This window comes from Agelaius tricolor, unplaced genomic scaffold (assembly GCF_023055355.1).
Source record: "Agelaius tricolor isolate 1412-34295 unplaced genomic scaffold, bAgeTri1.0.p SCAF_18, whole genome shotgun sequence".
NCBI classification, from domain to species: Eukaryota; Metazoa; Chordata; class Aves; order Passeriformes; family Icteridae; genus Agelaius; species Agelaius tricolor.
Genome location: NW_027269278.1, coordinates 17,510,144 through 17,533,384, shown reverse-complemented (window position 1 = coordinate 17,533,384; position 23,241 = coordinate 17,510,144). Strand labels below are relative to the sequence as shown.

Genomic DNA, 23,241 nt, shown 5'->3' with positions numbered 1-23,241 from the left:
GGCAGCAGGAGAAAATGAGAGCACATGGTAGGGAGGCAGCTGCTCAATCTTTTTATCTATTTATATCAATTCTTTTTTTTTCACTGCCATTCCTCCACAACTCATGCATTTTCAGGTGCAACACTGAGAGTTCCCCCTTCCCTTCCCCTTCTCTCAGTAACAGACTCTATCTTTCAGGCACTGTGTAATTGTTCCTACTTACAGCTCATTTTGTGCCTTGGCCTGGATGATGTGGTCTCTACTCACTCATTTTCTTTTTCCATCTTCTTCCCCAGCAAATGACCCAAATTTCTATTTTCTCCATGAATCCTTCATCTTGAAATTCACTGAAGAAGTGATGAGTCACCCATTGAAGAGCTGGCCAGGCTGGACTTTTAAGTCTGATTGTTCCCTGGGATGAAACACAGCTGAGCACAATCCATCTTTGGGTTTGATCTTATTTAGGAAGGTCCAGCTCTGGATCTCTGCCCTGAGCACCACAAAAATGGGGTGAAGCCCTTTTTCAATGTGTGGCAGGATTTAGGTTACCTTCAGCCTCCAGCCTGCTGCTGCTGCTTTTCCTCCCCAATCCCATCTTCATTTCTATATTCTGGAGCTCATTTATCTGTTGAGATTTCCTTTGTGCCCTGATAAATCTTGGGAGGCCCTGACAGAGCCCTGCTCTTCCCCCTCTCCAAGATTTCTGCCTCCAAGCCTTCCCTGCCATCCTCCCCTAGAACTTTTTTCTCCACTTTCTTGTGTTCAAATTCCCAGCTGCTTTAGTATATCCCAATAATAAATATCTATTTCAGTACATTCCATACTTTAAGTTATCCCACACTTTTTGCAGTTCTCAAGCTCCTTGTCCCTGCTGGTTCTCTGTGATGGAAATTCCAGCTGTGGGCACTGAGGAGAGGCCACTCCATGTCCTCCATCCCAGCAGAGGGGCTGTGAGAACACCCTTGGTGGCACTGTGCACATCTCTGGAATTCCTTTTCCTGCATGAGGTGAGAAAAGGGCAGAAAATACAAAAAGTTTCACGTTTGCTATGGGAAAAGCATCACAAAAAAAGAAAACCAAAAAGAAACCCACCAGGGAACTGCAGGTGACCTTGAGGCACTCAAGGCTGTGCTGCCCTCCCCATGCAAGGTCAGCACAGCTGAAACAGTTTTGTTTCCAAAAGCATCTTCAGGGCTTGTTCTTTATTGCCACTATAAACTGAGCCCATGCTCAGCTCCATCCTGGGCTGCACAGATGGTTTTGGACAATGCAGGTGGGGACAGGAGCCTGCCTGCACTGGCACAGCCCCCTCTGCTTCCCAGAGCATGAAATCCAAAGTTTTTATTCCTGGCATGGTGTGTGAGCAATTAAACATCCATCAATGCCAGGCTGCAGCCAGGTGAGAAACAGAGCAGAGCCAACAAGCTCCAGGCACAGGAAAGGCAGGAGGGGCATTTGCTGTTTTCTAGCCTAAAGTGAGCAAAAACCACGAATTTCCTGTGTCTGGGATTGTTATCCAGGCATTTGCAACAGGGAAATGCAGCAAAATGAAGTTTGTGCTGCTGTGTCAATCCCTTTTGCTTTACAGGACAGGTTGGCACCTCCACTTTTCCTGGGAACAGATTTAACTGCACTGCACAAAGGGGCCTGATCTGCTTCAAGGTTTGTAAATATATTTGTGATTATTTGGCTTCTGGGAGCCCCTCAGGTCATGGGCCAGCCTGGCTTAGGACATGGCTGCACCCACTGCTCCCCATGACTTAGATCACAATTTTTATTTAAAAAAAAAACCAAAAGGAAGCGAGCCAGGTAAAGGTGCCAGGTTAAGAGAGATGCTTTACCTTACCTTCACATGGGGGGTCTGACAGCATTTTTGGATGGCTGCTGGTTCAGCTTCACTTGAAATATATTTACTGCAAAACATCATCGTTTTTAAGGGGAAAGCAAGGAAAAGGAGACAAGCCCAGAAGTGGTGGTGCCACTGCTGAGATGGCAACACACAACAGAAGCACCCCAGGACAAAAAAGCTGAACAGAACCTCTGCAGTTGTTTCTTGGAAAGGTATTATTTACATTTCTGCAGGAGATAACACATCCCAGGAAACATCCCCTGTTCCCTGGCAGGGCCGTTTAATGTTCAGGAGCCCCAGCAGGGCAAAGATAACACAAATACTGAGAGGCCAAAAGTGTCCCTGCCCCTTGGGGGCTGAGGGACCAGGAGAACTACAAAATAAATAGTAAAGAGCATTTTCACTCCTGGAAGATGGAAAAAAAGAGCCAAGCACATCAGCTATCGAGGTTTTGGGGAGCACTCTATCTTAATACAACAAGGAGGAAAGAAATTCCTTTTGCCGCCCCTTGCTGCTGTCCCTGTTTCTCCGTGCATGGCACATTCCCAGTGCTTAGGGCCCTTTTCCAGATTATCCAGATTATCCCTGCAGAGGCTGCAGTGGCTCTGCAAACAGATTGAGCTGATTCCAGATGAATGCAGTGCAGTGAAAACATGGGGACACGTTTCTGTTTGCCACTGGCCCCAGGCTGCTGGGCAGCCTCAGGGGTGAGGGCCTGGCTCAGGGTGCCCAGAGAAGCTGCCCCATCCCTGCAGGTGCCCAAGGCCAGGTTGGACAGGGCTTGGAGCACCTGGGAAGGTGTTTGGAATGAGATCATCTTCCAAGCCATGAAGAGTTTTCTCCCAATGCTGTTGCCTTGTTCTTCTAAGCCTTCTGACGATTACATTTTTATAATGGAGTTTCTCACACACTTTTATGTAAATAATGATTGGTTTTGCATTCCTTTCTGGAGGAGGAAAAATCTGATGGACTGTTGGTTTGACCAGTGTCGTTGGAGAGGTGGCAATTCCATCCTCCAATCCAGGATCACTTTTAGAATTATATATATATATTGAGATGGAGAATTAAACTTTCATCTTTTTACCTTGGAAGTTCCAGTGTGCCTGTCATTCATTTCGTGTCCTATTGCCACACACCACCTCATCTCATCTCCTGCCATGTGACAGGACTGGATCTTCCACCAGATTTCAAACAGGAGAAGGTTTTTCCCACCACTCAAGCACTGGGATGCTGCCGCAGGGCGTGGTGGCAGCTTTGGCACAAGGGCTGATGGAGCCTCTCCGTGAGGAGGTGCTGCAGAAGCTGCACCAGGGGTCTCAGAGGTTTGTGAGGGAGGTTCTGAAGGGGCTGGAGCCCTGGGACACCTTTCCCAAGCAGCCCCCAGAGGTGGGAGATGGGGCTGGGGTGTCCCACAGGAGTCTGGATGGCAAGGATGAGTTAATCCCAGGTAAGGCAGAGCCTAAAGCTGCCTAGGTAAATAAATAAATAAATATATAAATATATAAATAAATAAATAAATAAAGTGCTGCTGGCTGAGCCTGGCTCCCTCAGCTGGGAACCAGACTGGTTTGGCTGGAGGCAAGGGTTGTTCTCTGCTTTTCAGGAGCAGCCCCTGCAGGCACTGCCATGCCCCAGTGCTCCTTCTCCTCTGCTGGCACCAGCACGGGAGCTGCAGCCTGTGCACAGAGGTCCCCTGAGGTAAAAGGCATCCTCAGGTAAAAGCTGAGCCATGCTGGGCCAGGAAAGCCTTTTCCACAACTCAAGGACACCTCTGCAGACACAATGTCACAGGAACTGCCCAGAACTGCCCTCAAAGCTGCTCATGGGTTTTTCTGGCTCCTCCTGGCCATGACCTGAGCAAGCCACAGAACCTGGGAGAGAATCACAGAATCAAAGGGAAGAGACCCACAAGGACCATCAAATCCAGCCCCAAAATCCCACCCTGGGCATCCCTGGGAGGGTTTTCCAAGCCCTCCTGGAGCTCTGGCAGCCTCAGGCTGTGCCCATCCCTGGGGAGCCTGGGCAGTGCCAGCACCCTCTGGGGGAAGAACCTTTCCCAAAATCCAACCTAAACCTGCCTGGCACAGCTTGATTGATCCCAAGGAACACTGAAATTTATCTCAAGGAACACTGAAATCCAGCAGCAGTTTTGCAGTAGCAGGTGCTGTAACTGCACCTGTTGTAAAGTACAAGCAGCACCAAAGGTGGCAATTTCCACACCTCAGGAACTCAGCCCTGGCACAGGAGGAGGGAGCTGCTCCCTGGCACAGGGCACAGGAGGGAGCTGCTCCCTGGCACAGGGCACATCACTGTCCCCACAGGCTGATTTTGGTTATTAATGCCACCACAAACCCTGTCCTGGCAGCACAGAGCAGCTGGGGCAGAGCAAGGTGAAGATGCCATCAGTCAGTGACAACAAAAAAAACCCCATAAATGTCATCTTTTAATTGTGCTGAAGAAATCCCAGTGATTTTACCAGATTTGACAGAAAATTCTCATGTTAACAAATTAACAATTAAGAATAACAACGGGTACAGCTCAGGCAGGACAGGGCAAGGAGAGAGAGCCCCCAGCAGGCAGGGGGTGGGCACAGAACTGATGGCACAAAATCCAATTTTCCCCACAAAGCCCAGCACTGAGGCAGGGGCTGGTGGCAGCAGCTCTGTCCCCAGCCTGGGCACAGGGTGACACAGCTCCCCCAGCACCCTGTGCTCCACCACCCACCTGGGGGCTTTGACACCTGCTTTTCACTGCACAGACAAATCACAGCAAAAACAACAAAGTGATCTTTTCCACACACACCATAATTTCCCCACATTTTACTCCAGTAACACACAAATTATTTTGTAAACAGGTCAGATCTGCTGACCAATGGGATCTAGGCCAGGCCTGAGGTCCTGGTTGGTTAAACTGGTTCTCCAACCAGCTCCAGGCACAGTTTGCCACTGCGTGTGTTCTGCAGAAGATTATTTACATCTAAAATTATACTGAATTTTCAATTATTAAAATATCACCAGAATTTCAATTATTAAATCACCATTTTTTTTTTTTTCAAATTTCAAGTATTTATAACCAAATTTCAATTATTAAACCCCCCCAGAACATACCAAGAACATATTAGAGATATTCAGGAACCCAAAACTAAAGACTCAAAGATTCATGTGCTTGTCATAAAAAATGAGATTTTACCTCTCCTTAACCATGTTCCAATTGCATTTCAAATAAACCTAAAATTCACTTCTTTAAGTAAAAAAAATCAGACATAAAAATTGGACCCAAGTTCAACAAAATGTTTCCCACCCACATGTGGAGTCTTTAGATCATTTGGGAGATGGACTAAGTGCTGTCAGAGCTGGGATTCAAATATTGAAGCAGTAATTTTACCTCAATGGAAATTTAGTTCTCCATCCAATGCTGAAATATTTGGTGAATTTGCACATCAAATACCATTATGCCTTAGCTTATAGAATCTCTAGGAAATAAAATAGACAGGTACTAATTATGCTATGAACTAAATCTAAATATTAAATATTTGCCATTCTACCCAACCAGAGGCCTTGCTTTCAGCACTGCAATGATCTCCAAGGAAAAAGCAAGGCTCAGGATGATTTCCACTTCAGAGAGAATCTGACTGAAATTATAAAAATCAGGTTGATTTTTCACACAAGCAGCTGACCCTCCAAAGGCTCATTAGGATGATGACCCAGTGTAATTAATTCTTGGGATTTAACGAGGTCATTCTTGGTGCCAAACCCGCACTAAAGCCAGGATTGCTCTTGTCCGTGCCAGGAGAAAGGGCAAACCCTTCTGGTGTGGAGAAATCCACCAAGGCAGTGGCACCAGCACAGAGCCCAGCGTGGCAAGAGCAGCACAGGAATGTTTGCATCTCAGCTCCACCACCGTAGCCATGTCCATTAAAAACAAAAATTAAACATGTCAAATACCTGAGGTGTTTAATCACTTTTCCAAAGCAGGTGGAAGAAACCCAAGCCACCAGAGAAGATAATGCCCTGAAGCAGGTTTTGGCCTGAAGAGTTTCACCCTCAGCTGGAGCTGGGACAGAGCCCAGGCAGAGCTCACAACCTCAGCCCAAGGCTCTGGGCATGGCTCAAAGCCAGGATTTGGCTGCTTTTTCTGCAGTTCTCACCTCTGCTCCCAGCCCCACCAGCAGTGGATCCCAACCCCTTGGCAAGAGCAGCAGAGACAAAAGGGAGGCTGAGATTCCTCCCAGGAGGGAGCAGCTTCCAGGGCTGCAGCTCTGCTGGCCTGGCTGGGACAGCCAGGAGTGGCTGAGATTAGAATGAAACAAAAATAAAAAACCAGAAACCCAGAAATCCCCGATTTCTACTTGTACCACACTCACAAAGGCACAACAGCAAATCACAGCCAGGTGTGGACTGAGATTACAATGAGACAAAAATCAAAAACCACAAACCCAGAAATCCCTGATTCCTGCTTATGCCACACTCACAACAGCAAATCACAGTCAGGTGTGGACTGGGATTACAGTGAGACAAAAATAAAAACCAACAAACCCAGAAATCCCTGATTTCTACTTGTGCCACACTCACAAAGGCACAACAGCAAATTACAGTCAGGTGTGGACTGAGATTACAATGACACAAAAATTAAAAACCACAAACCCAGAAATCCCTGATTTCTGCTCGTGCCACACTCACTGTGGACAAGGCACAACAAACCACAGCAATCCCAAAATAAAGGCACCTCCAGGTTCAGCTGGGCAGCACAAACAGCCCCACAAACCCTCTGCCAGCCCCAAAGCAGGCTGAGCTCCAGCCTGGGACCCCTCAGCCAGCAGATCCCTGGTTCTCCCAAAGCACTGGGAGGGGTTGGGGCTGTTTTACATTCACTTTACTGCTCAGGAGCTTTGGCTTTATCAGAAGATCATGAAAAGGGAGCATGCAGGTCACATGGAACTCATCACACACAGCTTCTTGTGTTTACAGTCAATAGTGAGAGACTGGCAGCACAACCCAGGAGGAAGCAGGAGGAGGAGGAGGAGCAGCTGGTCCTGCAGAGCCTTGCAGGACATCAGCATCACTCAATCCCAGCTTGGAAATGTCAGCACGAAACCCAAAATGAGCTCCCCGTGCCCACTGCAGTGCCTGAAGTTTGTAAAGGGGACTGAAAATGTTTTTTTTGTGTCAGAACACTCAGACAAGTGAAACATTTTGAGGAAAAAACAGAGCCTGGCATTCAGCAGGAGAGTGCTAAAGAGATTTCCAGTACAGCTGAGACTGAGAGTTCATTTCCATAATGCTCTGTTGTTGTCATTAATGAACGTGCTAATGATCTCTTAATTCTTCATTTAGACTGATAATTGCTGACTGGGGCATTGGGGAATAGAGCTGAGCTGATTTACACCAGCTTCCAGTCTGGTCTGGGGTTCTGCAGGTTGCACTGGGAGGAAGATCCCTGCTCCAGACTGATGGATAACCCAAACCCAACCGTTCTGAGGGGCAAATTCACAAATTCAGGGGATGGGGGAAGGCACAGGAAGCAGTGAGTATGGCAGATTTCCCCTTAAAAACCTGGCACAGGCCCAGCACTGTTCATTTCAAACAGCAGAAGGCAGGAGAGGCCTTTCCAGGACAGGACAGGAATATCACAAAAGCACAAATGGAGATATCCAGCTGCTGCATCCATCACACAGCAGCAAAACACAAACATATAAATATATGGACTCCTTTATGAAACAAATGCTTTGGAGGAAAAAAGTTTCCAGTCAGTGATCCCCAATTCCCAAAGATAAATTGGATTGCTTTAAAGGGTCCATAAACAAAAAATGTGCTGCTTGCCAGTAGGATCAAATCAGATCCATGTCACTGCTAAAAAACAATTCCAGGCCTAAGAGGAACAGGGCGGAAAGCCACTGTTGTAAGAAATTCCAGCCATAATCAGATTTAATCTCCAGTTAATTCCCAAGAACTCCCTATTGCACTGAACTCTGGCAAATGGCATTTATTTCAGTTCCCATTTAGCCAGGGCAGCGTGCATTAATAGATACTTACTAATTTTAAATAAGAACATTAAAAGTATTTCCTTTGGTTGCCTGGCTGCTTTTGCTGTTGCATTTTAATAGTTTCTTGTGTTTTGCTGGAAATGAAATTTGGAGGCTGCACAAACAGCACTGAGGCCAAATGCAACGTGCTCCAGGTAATGTTCAGCACATCTTTTAGATATAATCTAATTACCTGAAAAATCATTTTATGGCTGTTTTATTGTGCTTTTATGTAAATAAATACCCAAGAGCCACAAATGCACATCCCAGTAGTTGCAGGAAGTGGGTCCTTTTTGGAGCTAACGCTGCCACTTCTCCCTTCCTGACACAGGTAGGAATGGAATTGCAAAACCATCTTTTAATAAATAAAGGTTTGGAATTTGGTTACACACACCTATGTACGGTCACAGGTGAAAAAATCTCCACCTGAGCAGCATGGGAAGAACAAGGGAGAGAGGGGAAGAGGAAAGAATCACCCAGAGCAGCTGTTATTTGACTTTTGTCACACACTCCTGGCTGCCCTGAAGTGCCCTGGCCAGCAGCTCCTTCCTCCCAAGCCCCAGGGCAGAGGGTGAGGACAAGCAGCTGCAGGAAGGCAGGAACATTTGCAATAACAAATAAAACATCTGCAACCACCACGTGCTGCCCTTTCCCGTCAGCACTTCCAGTGCTGCTCTGCCCTCTGGCAAAACAGGAGTTAAAAATCAGCATTTCAAAGCTGCATCGAGGCAACTTCTGTTCAAAGTTCCAGAGATTCTTTCTGACCTTGTGAGCAAACTGAGCTGCAAAGGGACTCCCCCCAGAGCCACCCCTGTGGGGACAAACCTGCCCTCCCCGGGGCTCTGCACACAAACCAGGCTTGGTTAAAAACTGAAATACAGCCCCAAAATGTAACCCTGCCCACTGCTCCTACACAGCCCAGCCCAATCCCCCCTGGCAATGCCAACGCAGCGAGCACAACTCCCCAGACTACACAAAGCATCCTCAGCCCACAATAACAACGTTCATACAGGAGGTTACAGCAGCAAAGCAGAAATCCAGCAGAATTTGGGATTCATCTCCTTCATAAAGAAGCCTCAAGGCTGAGGCAGAACAACATCTGTGGGGTTTGAACCCTGCAGACTTTTCCCAGTGACACACAGAGGCTTTTCCCTCACCAGAGCCCATTCCAGGAGGTGCCATGGGTGGGTATCAGTGAGGTTCCTCCCTTCCCAAGCTGTGCTGCAGCCACCCCTCACCTCCCCAGCACTTCTGTGCTGCTCCCTGCCCTCAAAAATGCAGTAACACAAAAAGGACTCATCCTCCTGCTGCCTCCTCCTTCTCTGAGGCTCCCAGGGTGAGGTGATCCATGACATTCAGCTTTCACAGAAAGAAGAGAATAGTTACTGGTGCTTGCTCAGGAAAAAAAAAAAAAACAAGCAGCAAAACAGTTTAAACTCAAAATCTCTTTCTATTTAGTAAACATTTCACAATTCATACTAGATTTTACATCTTTTTTGGCTTCTGATTCATTATTTTTTAATTATTAAGGATGATAATATTGCCTATTCACAGCACCTTTCCCTTTTAAAAGCTGTGAAGCACCTGAAATTCAGATTATAAACTCCTCTAGGAGGAAAGCACCCTCTTGCAGGGATGTGTGCTGTGTACAGCTGCTATTCAGGAAAAACTGTTAATCTCTCAATTCTGCCTTCACAATTGTATTCTACTGCTGGGAGGAGAAAGCAGTAAAAAATCCTATCCTTGTATTTTAGCATGAAGAACAGGCACTCTTCACTTCCACAGAATTTAAAATCAAAGTAAAAAGCTCTATTTATAGTGACCTGGTAAAAAAAAAAGGTCCAGGAAAGATTTTTCCTGGCTCCTTTTCCAATGGTGTGTGCACTCCCATTGCATAAAGTCCAGGACAGAGCAAAGGATTTATAGCCAATAAATCCTGCACTCATGCACAGTCTGTGACATGGACACATCTGGGCATGTGCTGGATAATTTATTTGTCCCTTTTCACTTTGGTGCCTGTGATTCTCTCAACCTGGCATAAAAAACTGCCTAGAAGGGACTTTTATTGGTCAAAATTAAAGAGCTAGATATTTTCCATATCTAATGTTCATAATTCTAAAGAGCTCCTAAATATTAGGAAAACAATTGACTGACCATAAGAATGAATCAGACTTCTAAAGAGTCATCTGTGGAAAAAAAAAAATCATTAAAGTCAAGCTGGAGAAGCAGCATTTCCATGGGCACAGGCAGGAATTTCCTGTGCAGAAATGAGATAACCATGTCCTTGTGGCCTGGCTGGATTAGGAGGCACTGCCAAAACCTCTGCAGGTGAGAGGTGCTTGCTTAGAAGATATTCATTAAGATATTTTCCTGCATGTTTAGATTTGATTTCTCCATCTGAAATTCAGGGAGATTGCAAATTCAAGCACTGCCCAGTAAAGACCAGAGCAAACAGTCCCTGGCAGCCTTGCCTTGGCAAACACAAGGGTGTGGTGATGGAAAGCAATGCCAGAATGAGGGATGAGAAACGAGCTGCCTCATTCTTCAGGATGTCTGCACAGGATGTCCAGACTACTCCAAAATCCCACCCCAACCACAAGGACAGGATGGCAAAGAAGACTTGATCACAATTTCAGAGTGGAACTGAGACACAGAAAGCTCCAGAGAGGAGACATGAGATGAACAATCCCGTACAAACTTAAGATCTGCAGATTGGCCACAATCAAGTTAAGAACTGCCTTCATTCCGCACCTCCCATGGAATCACTACCCCAGGCAGGTAAATCCAGAGAGATTGCAGGGTACCAGAGCGCTGGCACCACCCTGCCCTGCTCCCTGAGCACACACACATCGATTTCACAGACACACAGACACGTTTGCCCAGCCTTTGTTCCAATCTCTCTCTTCCCAAGCTATTTCTTGGGAGCACCGTGCCCCTGCGTGCCCAGGGCAAAGTCCACGGCCTGGTGCACGCTGTGGAAGAGCAGCTGGTCCTCCCCCTCCTGGAAGAACTCCCCTCGGAGCAGGGAGCTCCTGACAGAGGGGCTGCACTGGGCCAGCAGCACGCGCACGCCGATGTCCCTGTAGTCCCTGCAGACCTCCTTGAGCGCGCGGATGCCGGCCGTGTCCAGGAACTGCACGGCGCAGCAGTCGATCACGATGGTGTGAAACGCCACGGGCTCCGACCCCAAATCCACGGGGATGCTGCTCTGCTTGTCCCCGGACCCCTCCTCCTTCTCCTTGAGCTTTCTTTTCTCCGCTTTCTTCTTGGCTGCCTTCACCCACGCGGGGTTGACCCCAGTCTGCTTGTAGAGGGTGGATTTGAAGCACTCCTTGTTGATGTAGTAGATGGGGGCCTCGAAGCGGAACACCACCACGCCGGGCTTGGTTTGCAGGTTCTTGTAGGCAGACAAGGACTCGTAGGTCTCCGACTCGGCCACCCAGCCCAGCAGCGGCGCCTCGGGGCGCTGGGTGCGGAAGATGACGCAGAGCATGGAGAAGCAAACCCCCACCAGGAGCCCGATCTCGGTGCTGATGAGCGCCGTGGCCACCATGGTGACCGCCCAGATCACCGTGTCCACCCTGCTCAGGTGCCACATCTTGGGCAGGTCCCTGAACTTGCGCAGGGCTCCGCGGAGGTTGACGATGGTTATGACGGCGAGGACGCATTTCTGCAGGGAGTAGAACAAAGGGGCGATGACGAGGAGGACCAGGAGGATCACCAGGCTGGTCACCAGGCCGGACATCTGGGTCCTGCAGCCCGTGGACTCCTTGACCAGGGTCTTGGCGAGAGCTGCGCTGGTTGTGAAGCAGTGGAAGAAGGAGGGGATGATGTTGCAGAAGCCAATGGCGTACATCTCCTGGTTGGCCCTCACGGAGTAGCCGTGCTTCTTGGCAAACATCTCCGAGAGCGACACGGTGATGGCAAAGCCAATGATGGCAATGGGGATGGCATCCAAGGCCACGCTGGGAATCAGGGTCCAGACTGGAGGGCGCGGGGGCAGAAACCCCGTGGGGATGTGCCCTGAAATGCTGGAGCCGTAAGTTTCCCTCAGCTTCCCAAAGTGAGATGCCAGAGTGGCTGCCACGACCACAAAGAGCTCCACCGGAACCGGAGCCTTGAGCTTGGATTTGAAGCGCTCGTTGAGCTCCTTGGCTGGGATGAGCACCAGGAAGCACAAGAAGCTGGTGACGAGGTCACAGATGTTGGTGGTGTGGATGTTCCTGAAGATGTTTATCCAGGTGGTGACGAGGGAGCCCACGCCCCCGCTCCGAGGAATGTCCAGGCCCAGCAGGTACTTGACTTGTGAGGTCAGGACAGTGATGGAGGCCCCTGTGACAAAACCACTCAGCAGAGAATCCGAGAGGTACACGGAGACAAAGCCCACCTGGAAGAAACCCATGGCCACCTGGAAGGAACCAACCACACACAACGTGTCAGGACACAAATCCCACAGATTTTGTCAGCTGGGATTAAAAAACACAACATGATGCACGGCTCTGGAGGATGAGGCATGGTCTGAGCAGGGAGAAAAGTCTCCCTGTATTCAAAGTATTTTTAAAATATATAATAATATATATTATATAAAATATAAAATGATTAAAATATTAAAATATACAATATTTTTATATTTTATAAAAATGTAAAATATTATATAAATATATCTATATATAATTATTATATACTCCCTGTATATAAAAGTATTCAAACCAGGCTTTTTGAGGGATCTTCCATCCCCTGAACAAATGTTCATTTTCTGCTCTGCTAATTACCCTGGTGGGGAAAAAAGAAAAGAAGAAAACCTAGGGGAAAAATCCAAACCCCACATTTGAAATACTGCCTGCTTTTGCCATTTCTCTTTCAGTTCATCTAAACGCTGTGAACTTTGCAAGAATCTAAAACTTTCCTGCTGGCCTTTGTCTGCCTTGCACTGGAGTTCAGAGCCTGCAATAAAACCACAGCTTGTGGGGTGACAACTGTCCTTTGCACTGCAGAAAGTTTGGTGCCTCTGACTCAGAAAGTCTGTGAGCTGCAAACTGCTCTGCTGCAGATCATAAAAACAGAGATAACTGGGAACTCCATGAGAATCTCAAAGAATTACTGAAGATAAGGCAGGTCTGAAACCTGCACTGGATGAAATCAGCCCACAGCTCTCAAAGGCTCCCTTATTGCCTTGATAATTCAAGGTGATTCTAAGTGTAAAACATCAATAGTAATTGGCTTACCTAGTTAGTATTAACTGATGAGAGAAGATTTTCTTTTTATGATTTGATTGTAGAGTTTCTGATAAAAAGAATATATGATTTTGATTGAAAAAAAGAAATTTGAGGGTGTTGGCCTGTAGAGAATATGCCTAATATTCAGAGGGACTGAAGAGAAACTGATCTGATTTCTTCAGATAAAGAAACTTAATTGTATTTTCACTTGCAAAGACTTTTTGTGCAATTCACAAACTGCACCCATCCCACAGGGATGAAAGATGAAACCCAAAATCCAGTGTAGCCTGGGAGGCCCAGAATATTTCTGAAATAACTCAACAGGAACTTGCAGTACAAAAAGTTCCAGGTTGTGTCCAAAACCTGTGTTTTAAAGTGTCACAAACATGTTTTGTTCCCCTCCTATATATTTTGACTGGCTGTCACCCTGGACAGATGAGAACAAATGAATGTGAACTCACAAACTCAAATACCACAGCTCTGAAGTACTGCTAAAAAAATCCCACTTTGGTTAATGTATAAGACTCTAAAAACAAGGATACCTGCTTTAATTTAGGCAAGCAGTGAATTCTAGAAAACAAATAGAGATATGTAAATATAAAATATAGTGTATCCTCTCAGCAGAATCCTTTCCATGCAATAGCATTGTTTTGGCTTCAAATGGGCAAACAGCAAATTTTTAAAAGCACATTTGCAAATAAAAGGAAACTGGAGATACTTTTACTGTCCAAATTTTCTTTGTTAAAGGCAAATGATTAAAGACTGGAATGAGGAGCTGATACACCACATTTTGGCCCAATGAAATGGGGTCTAATGCCAAAAAAATAAACAGAGCTTCAGGCCACAGCGAGGAAGGTGGTGAGCAGAGGTGGGACTGAGAGCTGCAGGTGCAGGTAAAACTTTACAAAAGAAAGGCCTTGCAAAATCAGGCCTTATTACTATTTTAACTGAATTAACACTCTGTTGAGTCTCTATGAGAAACAAATTCTAAGAATGAAAATCAATTTGCATAACAATCTATTCTTGTGAAAAAAATGAGATGCACTTACAAAAACAAGAGTTCTATCTCATTAGAATATTAATACAGAAGAATATTGGAAGAATATTAGAATACTAGAAGAAAATATGTAAATATCTAAAACTAGAGAAGTTTGATAGACATGTACAATAACCCTTACCAACCAAGGAACTGAGTTTCACTAGACTATTAGCCAATTACATTCAAACACAGTACCTTCTAATACCATATAAAAATATGAACTCTCCATAATAAAAAATGTAATATTCTGCAAAAAAATATCAGATGTCTTGTCTCGTTTCTATCTCTAACACAAGGCCAACAGCTGCTCCAGCAGAAGTGTCCCACCTACCTATCATTAATGTTTTCCACTTCTGTACGTTATTTTGATCAGGTGCAATTTCCCTGTAAAACCAGTTTTGCAAAAGTGTGAAGCGCCTTTTTTTTGCGGCGTGTCATTGGCTGTAAAAAAGCCACCTCTTTCTTAGGTAACAAACCTTTGCAGTATTTGGCAGGTGAAATCACTGCATTAAAAGAACAAAGAAAAGAAGCCACAGGAGGTGTGGAGCAGCCGCAGCTGCCCTTACCTGGTACACCCCAGAGATGAAGGTGATGGTGGCAGCCACGGCCATGGCGTAGCAGCCGCTGTCACAGAGCGGCTCTGTCCCGTTGCCAGTGCCATTGCCGTGCCCCCCTGGGCCTGGCAGGGCACTGGGCACAGCTGGCTCCAGCTGGTAGCCAGCCCTCTCCACCTCCCTGTCCACCACCTGGCCCAGCATCAGGCACACCACGCCGAAGATGCTGACGGAGATGTGGCGGGAGGTGCCGAAGATGCAGTAAATGATGCAGGAGAAAAAGGAGGTGTAAAGGCCATAAATGGGCTCCAGCCCGGCCAAGAGGGAGTAGGCAATGGACTGTGGGACCAGCAGGACCCCCACGATCACACCAGACATTACATCCCCCAGGAGGTACTCCCTGAGGTTGTATTTAGGAAGCCACTGTAAGATGGGGAAAAACCCCAGAATACAATCTTTCATTTTGGCTGGGGTGCAGCTGCAAGCTTCCTTTGCTTGCTTAACCAGCAGAGCCTTCATGTTCCTCTTCTTCTCTTGGGGTTCCAGGAACATTGTGTGATGGAAACTGCACTTGGCATCATCTCCTTCTGGCCCTTCCATCACTTCATGGATATGGTTGGTTTCTGTCATCGCTGCCATCACCAGGACTCACTGAAAACACAAAGAAAAACCATTAAACCAAAAATGAATGTACAATGTGAGACTTGAACACAGCATTTATCAAAAGCAAGGGCTGAAACTCTCAGTTCAGCAGAGAGAAAGCAATTTCCAAGCAGACTGGGAACCTTTCAGCTTGCTTGGGAATTGAGAAAATGAGATTTTCTCAAGGGAGCCTCCCCCCACTGTATCCCTGTGAAGCAAGGAATGACCTTTCCCAGGAGGGAAGCTGATATCCCGTGGAATACACCTGCTGCTGGCAGGGCTGGGACATGGACAGGAATGCAGCAGCACTGCCTTTCTGGGAGGCTTCCTTGAGAAAATCTCTGCCTGCAGCCTGTTCCACCTCGCAAAGCCAGACAGAGGGTTTATTGTAGTGCCACAGCCACTCCAGCTCAGCTGCTAAAAATTAACTGCAAGTGGGACATTTCCAGCAAAGCACAGCTCAGTCTACGTCTCTTGTGGGTTGTTTTTTGTTTTGGTTTTGGTTTGTTTTTTTTTTTTTTGATGCAGGGATTTTGCCTGCCAAATACTGTAAAGGTCTGTTACCTAAGAAGTGGCTTTTTTATAGCCAATGACACGCTGCAAAAAAAAGCATTTCACACTTTTGCAAAACTGGTTTTACAAGGAAATTGCACCTGATCAAAATAATGTACAGAAGTGAAAAACATCTTATTGGGTACAATGGTAGGTAGGTGGGACACTTCTGCTGGAACTGGTGCTCTAGACCAAGCTGCCCACAGACAGCAAAGCAGGGTAATTATACCAATAATTTAACACTGGGAACATATTGCCTGACTGGGAAAGAGCAAACTCTTGATGAGACAAACCCTAATGAAACTTGAGCACACCAAGTGACTGCCAGCACTTAGACAGCTCTCCCACTGGCAGAAAACATCCAGAATTCTCCAGAAAACTCCTTAAGCCCCAACACCTGGCAGCACCAGTACAGTGAGGCCATTTCAGCCAGAAGCTCACTGGTCTGGTGAGAGACCCAGCAAGAGAACCCTGAGAGGTGGCACTGCCAGGCTTCCCTTTCTGGCACTGCAGTCCCAGAGTGCCAATGACAGCATGGATTTGATGTGCTGCTCACGTCCTCTCCGTGAAGTGCAAACATCAGCCAGACTCCTGTCCATGGAACGCTCACTGCTGAATTAATCGCCCAATTAATTGTCCAATTGCCCTGAATTAATTGTACCAATTAATAAATTGCTACTGGAACTGGCAGTGCTAAGGATGCCACTTGAGTCTGCCCCAGAATGTGTTCAGTTAATCACCATTTCTCAAGCAGCTACAGCATCACAGAACTGTGGAGTCATTCAGGTTGGAAAATCCCTCTGAGGTCACCCAGTCCAGCCACTCCCAGCAGAGCCAAGGCCTCCACTAACCCATGTCCCCAAGTGCCACATCTACAAGCCTTAAATCCCTGCAGGGGTGGGACTCCAGCACTTCCCTGGGCAGCTGGGCCAGGGCTGGACAGTCCTATTGGTACAGAAACATTCCTAATTAAAGCATTCCCTGCTACCATCCCTGCAGTGTGAGTTTCCCAAAGGTATGGGAGGGAGAAGTGAGAGGAGTGACTTTGTGTGCCTTAGGACAGCCTGAGCAGAAGGAACCCACAAGAGCAGAAACAACTACAGGACTTAATATTTACAATGGCTCCTTCAGAGACTTCTAGAACCAATTAGAAAGTAATTCCAAACCCAACTAACCCAACCGTGGTGTCCCTGTCCCTGGAGCTGCAGACATATCTAAAGCCAACACACAGAAAATACCAGGGAGGAGTTTCTGTTTCATCTCCTGCTCCATGCTGGGACTCCCAAAGGAGTTTCCATGCAGCACAGACCCAGGCAGGGAGCATCTCTTTGGTGGGTGAGCTCCTGCACCCTCCCAATAACCAAACCCTGCCACTCTTTGCTGGGTGTCCCTGAACCGGTACTGAAAAGAGAGTTTCACACACAGACCCCAAAGCAGCAGGGATGGATTTTCTGTGTCCCAGGGGCTGCCTCCCTCCCTGCTGTAATATCCCAGGATCATCCCTGTAATATCCCTGGGAGGTTGGAAAAGCCCTCCCAGCCCCAGCTATGCTCAATGCCCACCTTGTCCCCAGCCCAGAGCACCGAGTGCCACGTGAAGAGTCAGGATCTTCAAATGAAGAAGCTGCACTGCAAGAAGGGACACGCTCAAGATGATCACACCTGGAGGAGACCCCCAGCCCTACCCCGCAGCTTTCCAATCTCACCCACCTGTACAGGGCTGCAAATTGTGCTCAGGGATGATTTACAGCCCTTATAACCCCCTTAAATACACAGTGAGAATCAAGGGATTATTACAAAAGCTTGTGTCAGCTCTACTTTGCAAAAGTCCATTTTGGAGCTGTATTTGCTCAAGAAGTTGTATTTGTTTTACCAGCACAGAGTTACAAATCAAAAGGCTTCTCACCCACCCAAAGCTCAGCAAATCAACACTGTAAAAGCTGAGGGGGGGAAAAAAAAAACCAAGCCAGGGTACTTTTTATGTGTAGCAATGAGTTTGTTTTGTGAGATTTTAGTAAAGATTTCAGTAATGAAAATTCTTTTGATTCCTTCTGTCCCTCCTTCCAGGACTTGCAGGCAGCTCAGTCAAACCTGGGAATTTTCTGAAATGTGCCAAGACAAACCCCAGACAGCTCAGTTTGGTGCTGCTGTAAAACATCTGCATGGGAGGGGGTGCCTGGGTTTTGGTTGTGTCCAGACAGTAGGGAAATGTTCTAAGTAAAAACCTTTCTGGCTCCAGAGCTCTGAGCACATACTGGCTCTTTGTGCTGACTTGCATGACAGCTTTCTCTCCGTGGCATGAAAAGGACCTTTCAGCACACAGTCCCTGCCCCTTGCCATGTCAGGACAGTAGGAAATAACACCATTTCCAACACTCATTTCACCCTTTTCTGTCTCAAAGTGCTGCCCTGTATTAATTTTGAAACCGTTAGCCCCTGGCTTGTCCAACAAAACTGGATTTTATTCTTACACATTAAAAAAAAAAAAACAATGCTGAGAAAACACCTCTGGTTCATGGTTTGGACACTGAAGGACATTCTGTACGTATAACTTGAAAAAGGAGCTGCTGTAGTTTTTATTCTGAAAGCTGCTATTTACACACAACCCAGAATTCACTTTTATCACTCCTTCTGGCCTTTCAGGGAGTGTCTCGTTGTGACAAACTTCGCTTAAGATAAAAAAACTACAAGACAGAACTGAGGAAATTTCCAGTATCTGTTATCAACTGACTACCATAAAATGAAGATACAGGGAGGTCCTGCAGTCTCTAGAAGTCATCAGACCTCCAGACTATTTCTGGAGCCCATCTGGGCCCTTCTTTCTGATCCCATGATGTGGCAGCATCTGCCTGGCTTCTGTTTTTGGGGGAGCACTACCTGCAGCCCAGGGCTGGCTTGGACTTCATTCTTCTGTGGCACATCAGAGTCACCTTGAGAGTAAGAGAAAACTGGATTGGGAAGCTCACTCACCCGCTGAAATAATTACTACGAGGTGAAACTTCAGATGTGAGCATTTCAGAGTAGAAACTGAATCAAAACACCCATGTCAGCTGCTACAACACCCATGTCAGTTTTCCTTATTTTTCCACATTTAAATTATCACTGTATGTGATCACTTCCCACCCTCATGTACCCCTTGCTAGACAAAAGAATTTACAGGAACTAAAAACTAATGCCTAACTCCATAATCTAAAAAGACATGAACAATTTGTGGAGAATTGTAAAGGTGAATCAGAAATCCAAATTCCACACAAACCGACCAGAGCTGGGCCCTTAGAAAATGCACCCCCTAAGAATACAGCATGAAAGTATATCACATCCTTTTGACAACTAAATCTCTGACCTTTCTCTTGTTAAACAAGAAGGTTTTTCAAATAATGTCTTTACTGTTGTGGAGCAACAAGGAAATTCAATATTACCATGATACCACCCAGATAAGCACTGCAACAACACTGCCTGCACCTTGGAATTTGACAGAATCTTTCATATCCTCCAGCAAAACATTCAAGCCACAAACATTTACTTCCACAAAGGACTGAAAATAACATGAATAATGAAAACCACGTTTAAGGAACACATGTGGAAACAGAGCTGCCTTGCTTTTGGCACAATAACCAGCAGCCATCCACTCGTGTGGGAAAACCTGCAAAGCCAGACAATAAAACCTCGCTTTTGTGAAATATGGGATCTGCCCCGACTCCAAATACGGGATCTCCTCACTTTTCCCGAGCAGCAGCAGCAGCCTCCTGCATTTTTGGGGAAGATCCCATGGGATCCCTGCTGGCAGCTAGCTATTCCAGGGAAGTTGTGTCACCTCCCAAGGGCAGCTGAGCGTGCTGAAGCTTCCATCCCACCTGGATTTCTAGGGAGAGTTTGCCAAGGCTTTCAGCAATTTCAGTTATTCCTGCGTTAGGGCCCTTCTCCCACCCTTTCTGCTAGCAGGGGAGGGTGGCACACTGAGCAGCTGGGCCGGGCACTGAGGATGGGCTGAGGAAGAGCTCCCAAAGGGATTTCCTCAGGCAGCAGCTGCCAGCTCATCCCAGAGCATCCCACACTGCCCATCACAGCCTGGCTGGCTGCATCCACAGTCTGATCCCAATGGAAGCACACCGGGACGGCGCTGAATAATGCAACTGTTGTATTTTAATTAACAAAAACTGACAGAATTAATAAAAACCTGCAAGAAGAAGCCCGCACGCTGTGCGCCCCCTGAAACTGCGGGTTTCGCTGAGCTCTGGAAGCCCAGGCAGCACTGAGGGTCCGGGCAGAGCGGAAGGGAAGCGACAGCAACAGCGCAGCCCTCAACGCCACATTCACTTTCAGCCTCGGGGTCCCGCTGCCTTCCTACCCAGCTTCCTCATGGCTTCCACGGGCATTTTCCTCTCCTCCTGCTCGTTCCGCGGCTGCGAGCGGCAGCCCAGGAGGGTCCGAGCCGGACCCCGCTGTGCCCCGGCCCCTTCCCTCGGTACTCACCGCCCGCGGCTCCCTGGGGCGGCTGGGACCGACCGGCGGACGGACGGACAGAGTTACAGACAGACGGCCGGGCGGGCGGACAGACAGAGTTACAGGCGGACAGACGGAGAGACCGCCCGCCCGCGGCGGGGCCCGGCAGCACCGCCCCGCTCCGGGCAGGGAGGGCCGGGCAGGGCCGCGCCCCTTCCAGCCCCGGCCCGGGGCACTTCCGAGGGGAGCCGGGTGTGTGGGGGTACGGGAGAGGCGGCTCCTGGCCCTTTGCTTTGCAAGCAGCCCTTTTAAATTGGAAGTGTAGGGTTGGTAATGCGAGGTGATAATGTGAGGTGAAGTGAGATTAAACTTGGCGCAGGTGGGGAAGCGTGGCACTCTCTGGCCCCTTTTTGCCCTGGGTACCACTGGGATTCAGTGAAACCTGGATTCGTTGAAATGAATGGGATTCAGTGAAACCTGGATTCGTTGAAATGAATGGGATTCAGTGAAACCTGGATTCATGGAAATGAATGGGATTCACTGAAACCTGGGAAGGATGAAGGATCCTTGGCACTGTGGGTATTAAAAATCCCAGGTTTCTGTTAAGTGCTCTGCTCTTGTCTCTGGGCTGGGGGTTCAAGGTCGGAGGGGCCATGCCCAGCCCTGTCTGCCTTCCCTTCCCTTCACACAGAAAAGCAGACGTTTCATCTGAAGTCAAACATTGCCCAATATTTGCATTCCAGGTGGAACCTTGAATGCAAACTGTCAAAAACCCCCATCAATACGCAGCTGGAGCAAAGGAGGCCAACTTCAAGCCTGCAGAATTCATGCTCTTGTCTTTCAGTGTTAAGCAAATGCTATAAATCTTCCTGTAGAAATACTGAATATTTCAATAGAAAACATTTCCTTTCTCCATGAGGGTTTATTAGATGTCATGGTAACCAGAACAGGCAATTGCAATGGAAATAGAAGAGCTCCCTCCCTCTCCCCTGACTGTCCATTGTCAAAAACATCAGCGACTGACTTCCCAATCCCTTTAGGGACTTCCACAGGAGTTTTAATTGAGTTTGAAGTATGGTGACTTCAAGACAACCAGAGCAAATCCTTGGCGGGAGTGACATCTATGACAAAAGCATTCAAAGCCTATTGTGCAGGGACTCTGCAGAATCCTAATAAGAAATCACAAACCCAAGCAATGCGTGTTCCAGCATTTTCATTCTTGTTCTAGAAGCACAGACTGTGGAAAACTTGGATCATCCAATACATCATGTCTTCATGGAAGAAACAGGGAAATATCTTCTTGGAACATGATAGTAAAAGAAAAAAACCCCAAGCATTATTATTTTTCTGGACCTAAAAAAATAGTAGGCTTTTTTCCTTCTTACTTTTAGACTGGTTTTCTTAAAAATGGGTGGAAAAAATCCAAGCAATGATTTAAGGTAATTAAATAATTTCACTTCCAAGTGCTTTCCTCCTCTCAAGGTATATTAAGCTTTATGGTTAATATATTTCTGTGCTGAGGGAACCTTTGCCCTTGGAGAAATGTGTCTTTGGGCTCCTCACGCTCCAGAATCTCCTGCCAAGAGGCTGGGGTTTGCTGACACACAAATGCCAGCGTGTGCCATCTGCCCATCCCACTCAGCCTGCCTGGAAAACCCAATGCTTCCCCAGATCACCACATCATCTTTGGAATATCAGATCTCCACAGACCAGTTGGTGACACTGCAAAGTAATCCTGGAAATTGCTTTGTTCCACAGAGCAGGTACTCCTGGGCAGCCCTGGCAGCCCTCCCTCCTTGCCTTTTGCCCAGCAGCCCCTGTCCAGCCCTGCCGTGCCCTGGTGCCACCTGGCACATTGCTCTGCCTGAGATGGTGTTATCAGCCCTGTGTCCATAAACCCCACAGGCAGTGGCTCTCCCTGGCTCTTCCCAGCTTTTCCCAGGCTCCCAGCTCAGCGTTATCACCCAGCAGATAAGGGCAGCCTGTGATTTCCCCAGCTCTCAGCTGCTTTGTGCCACCTGGCTCCCAGCTTTGAGTAAGGAGCCTCCTTCCTTCCTTCCTTCCTTCCTTCCTTCCTTCCTTCCTTCCTGTCCTCCTGGCACCTCCCTGCCCAGTGCCCTGCTCCTGTTGGTACAGCTCCATGGGAAGATGGCTGGGTTATGCTGAGAGTGGTTAAAAATGAGTTTTAAACTCTCCTTGCCCTTCCCTCCCTCCACAGCTCGCAGTGCACTCAGATTCGGGCCTGGATTTGCACATTCTTGCATCAAGTTTGGAGATGGAGAAGATGGAACTGCCTGGTTCCCATCTGTGAGTTCTGTCAGAGCTGGGACAAACCTTCCTTCCCACCCTGACCTGCTGGGCTTGGAAGGCCCTAATTAGTGTCACACACACACGTCTATGTGTGGCAGGTCTGACTTACTTAGAAAACCCATCAGACTAAGTAACAGGAAGAGGCCCATCCTAATGCTTGAAATGCATTTAATTTAATTCAGTCACATCATTCAGTGCTTGGCAAAATCAAAAAAGAAGAGCTAAAATGAGCTGCTTTTAAAGGCTTCCATCAAGGATGAGACAAATGCCAAGTAAAAATTGAGTGGTTGGAGGTGAGAGGGCGTAATACAAAAGGAAAGATGCAATGAATCAGAGTTCTTAGGTAATCAAAATACTTAAGCCATAAAGTTATCAAAAAGAAATAAGTTCTGTCCTTATCTCAGGATATCATGTGCATGTCACTGTGCATGTCACAATTTTACTGCAATCAAGAAAAAGTGTTCTGCACAAACATCTGTGCAGAATTGCTGCACTTTCAGTGTGTGTCATGGCCCAATGTTGTCACCAAGAGTCAAGAAGTAATTAGGTGATAAAATTTTCAGAGTGTTGATGTGTTAGAAGGCTTAGTTAAATAATTGCTGGATTCTGTGTGTTTTCTTACCCTGCTTTCATCCAG

At 47.1% G+C, this 23,241-nt stretch overlaps 1 protein-coding gene across 1 annotated transcript; it reads right to left on the bottom strand.

Moving 5' to 3' along the window:
- Nucleotides 1–69: 69 nt before the first annotated feature.
- Nucleotides 70–20,461, bottom strand: SLC26A2 (solute carrier family 26 member 2). The gene is made up of 3 exons (XM_071443628.1): nt 20,325–20,461; nt 14,672–15,310; nt 70–12,258 (listed from the first exon to the last, which is right to left on the bottom strand). The coding sequence occupies exons 2-3, from the start codon at nt 15,296–15,298 to the stop codon at nt 10,762–10,764; spliced, it is 2,124 nt and encodes a 707-aa protein (XP_071299729.1). The 5' UTR covers nt 15,299–15,310; nt 20,325–20,461; the 3' UTR covers nt 70–10,761.
- Nucleotides 20,462–23,241: the final 2,780 nt, after the last annotated feature.

Excerpts from the sequence above, each read along its gene's own strand:
- SLC26A2 (XM_071443628.1), bottom strand. The coding sequence starts at position 15,298 with ATGGCAGCGATGACAGAAACCAACCATATCCATGAAGTGATGGAAGGG. Across the intron at positions 12,259-14,671 it reads TCATCTCTGGGGTGTACCAG|GTGGCCATGGGTTTCTTCCA; the intron begins GTAAGGGCAGCT and ends GGTTCCTTCCAG.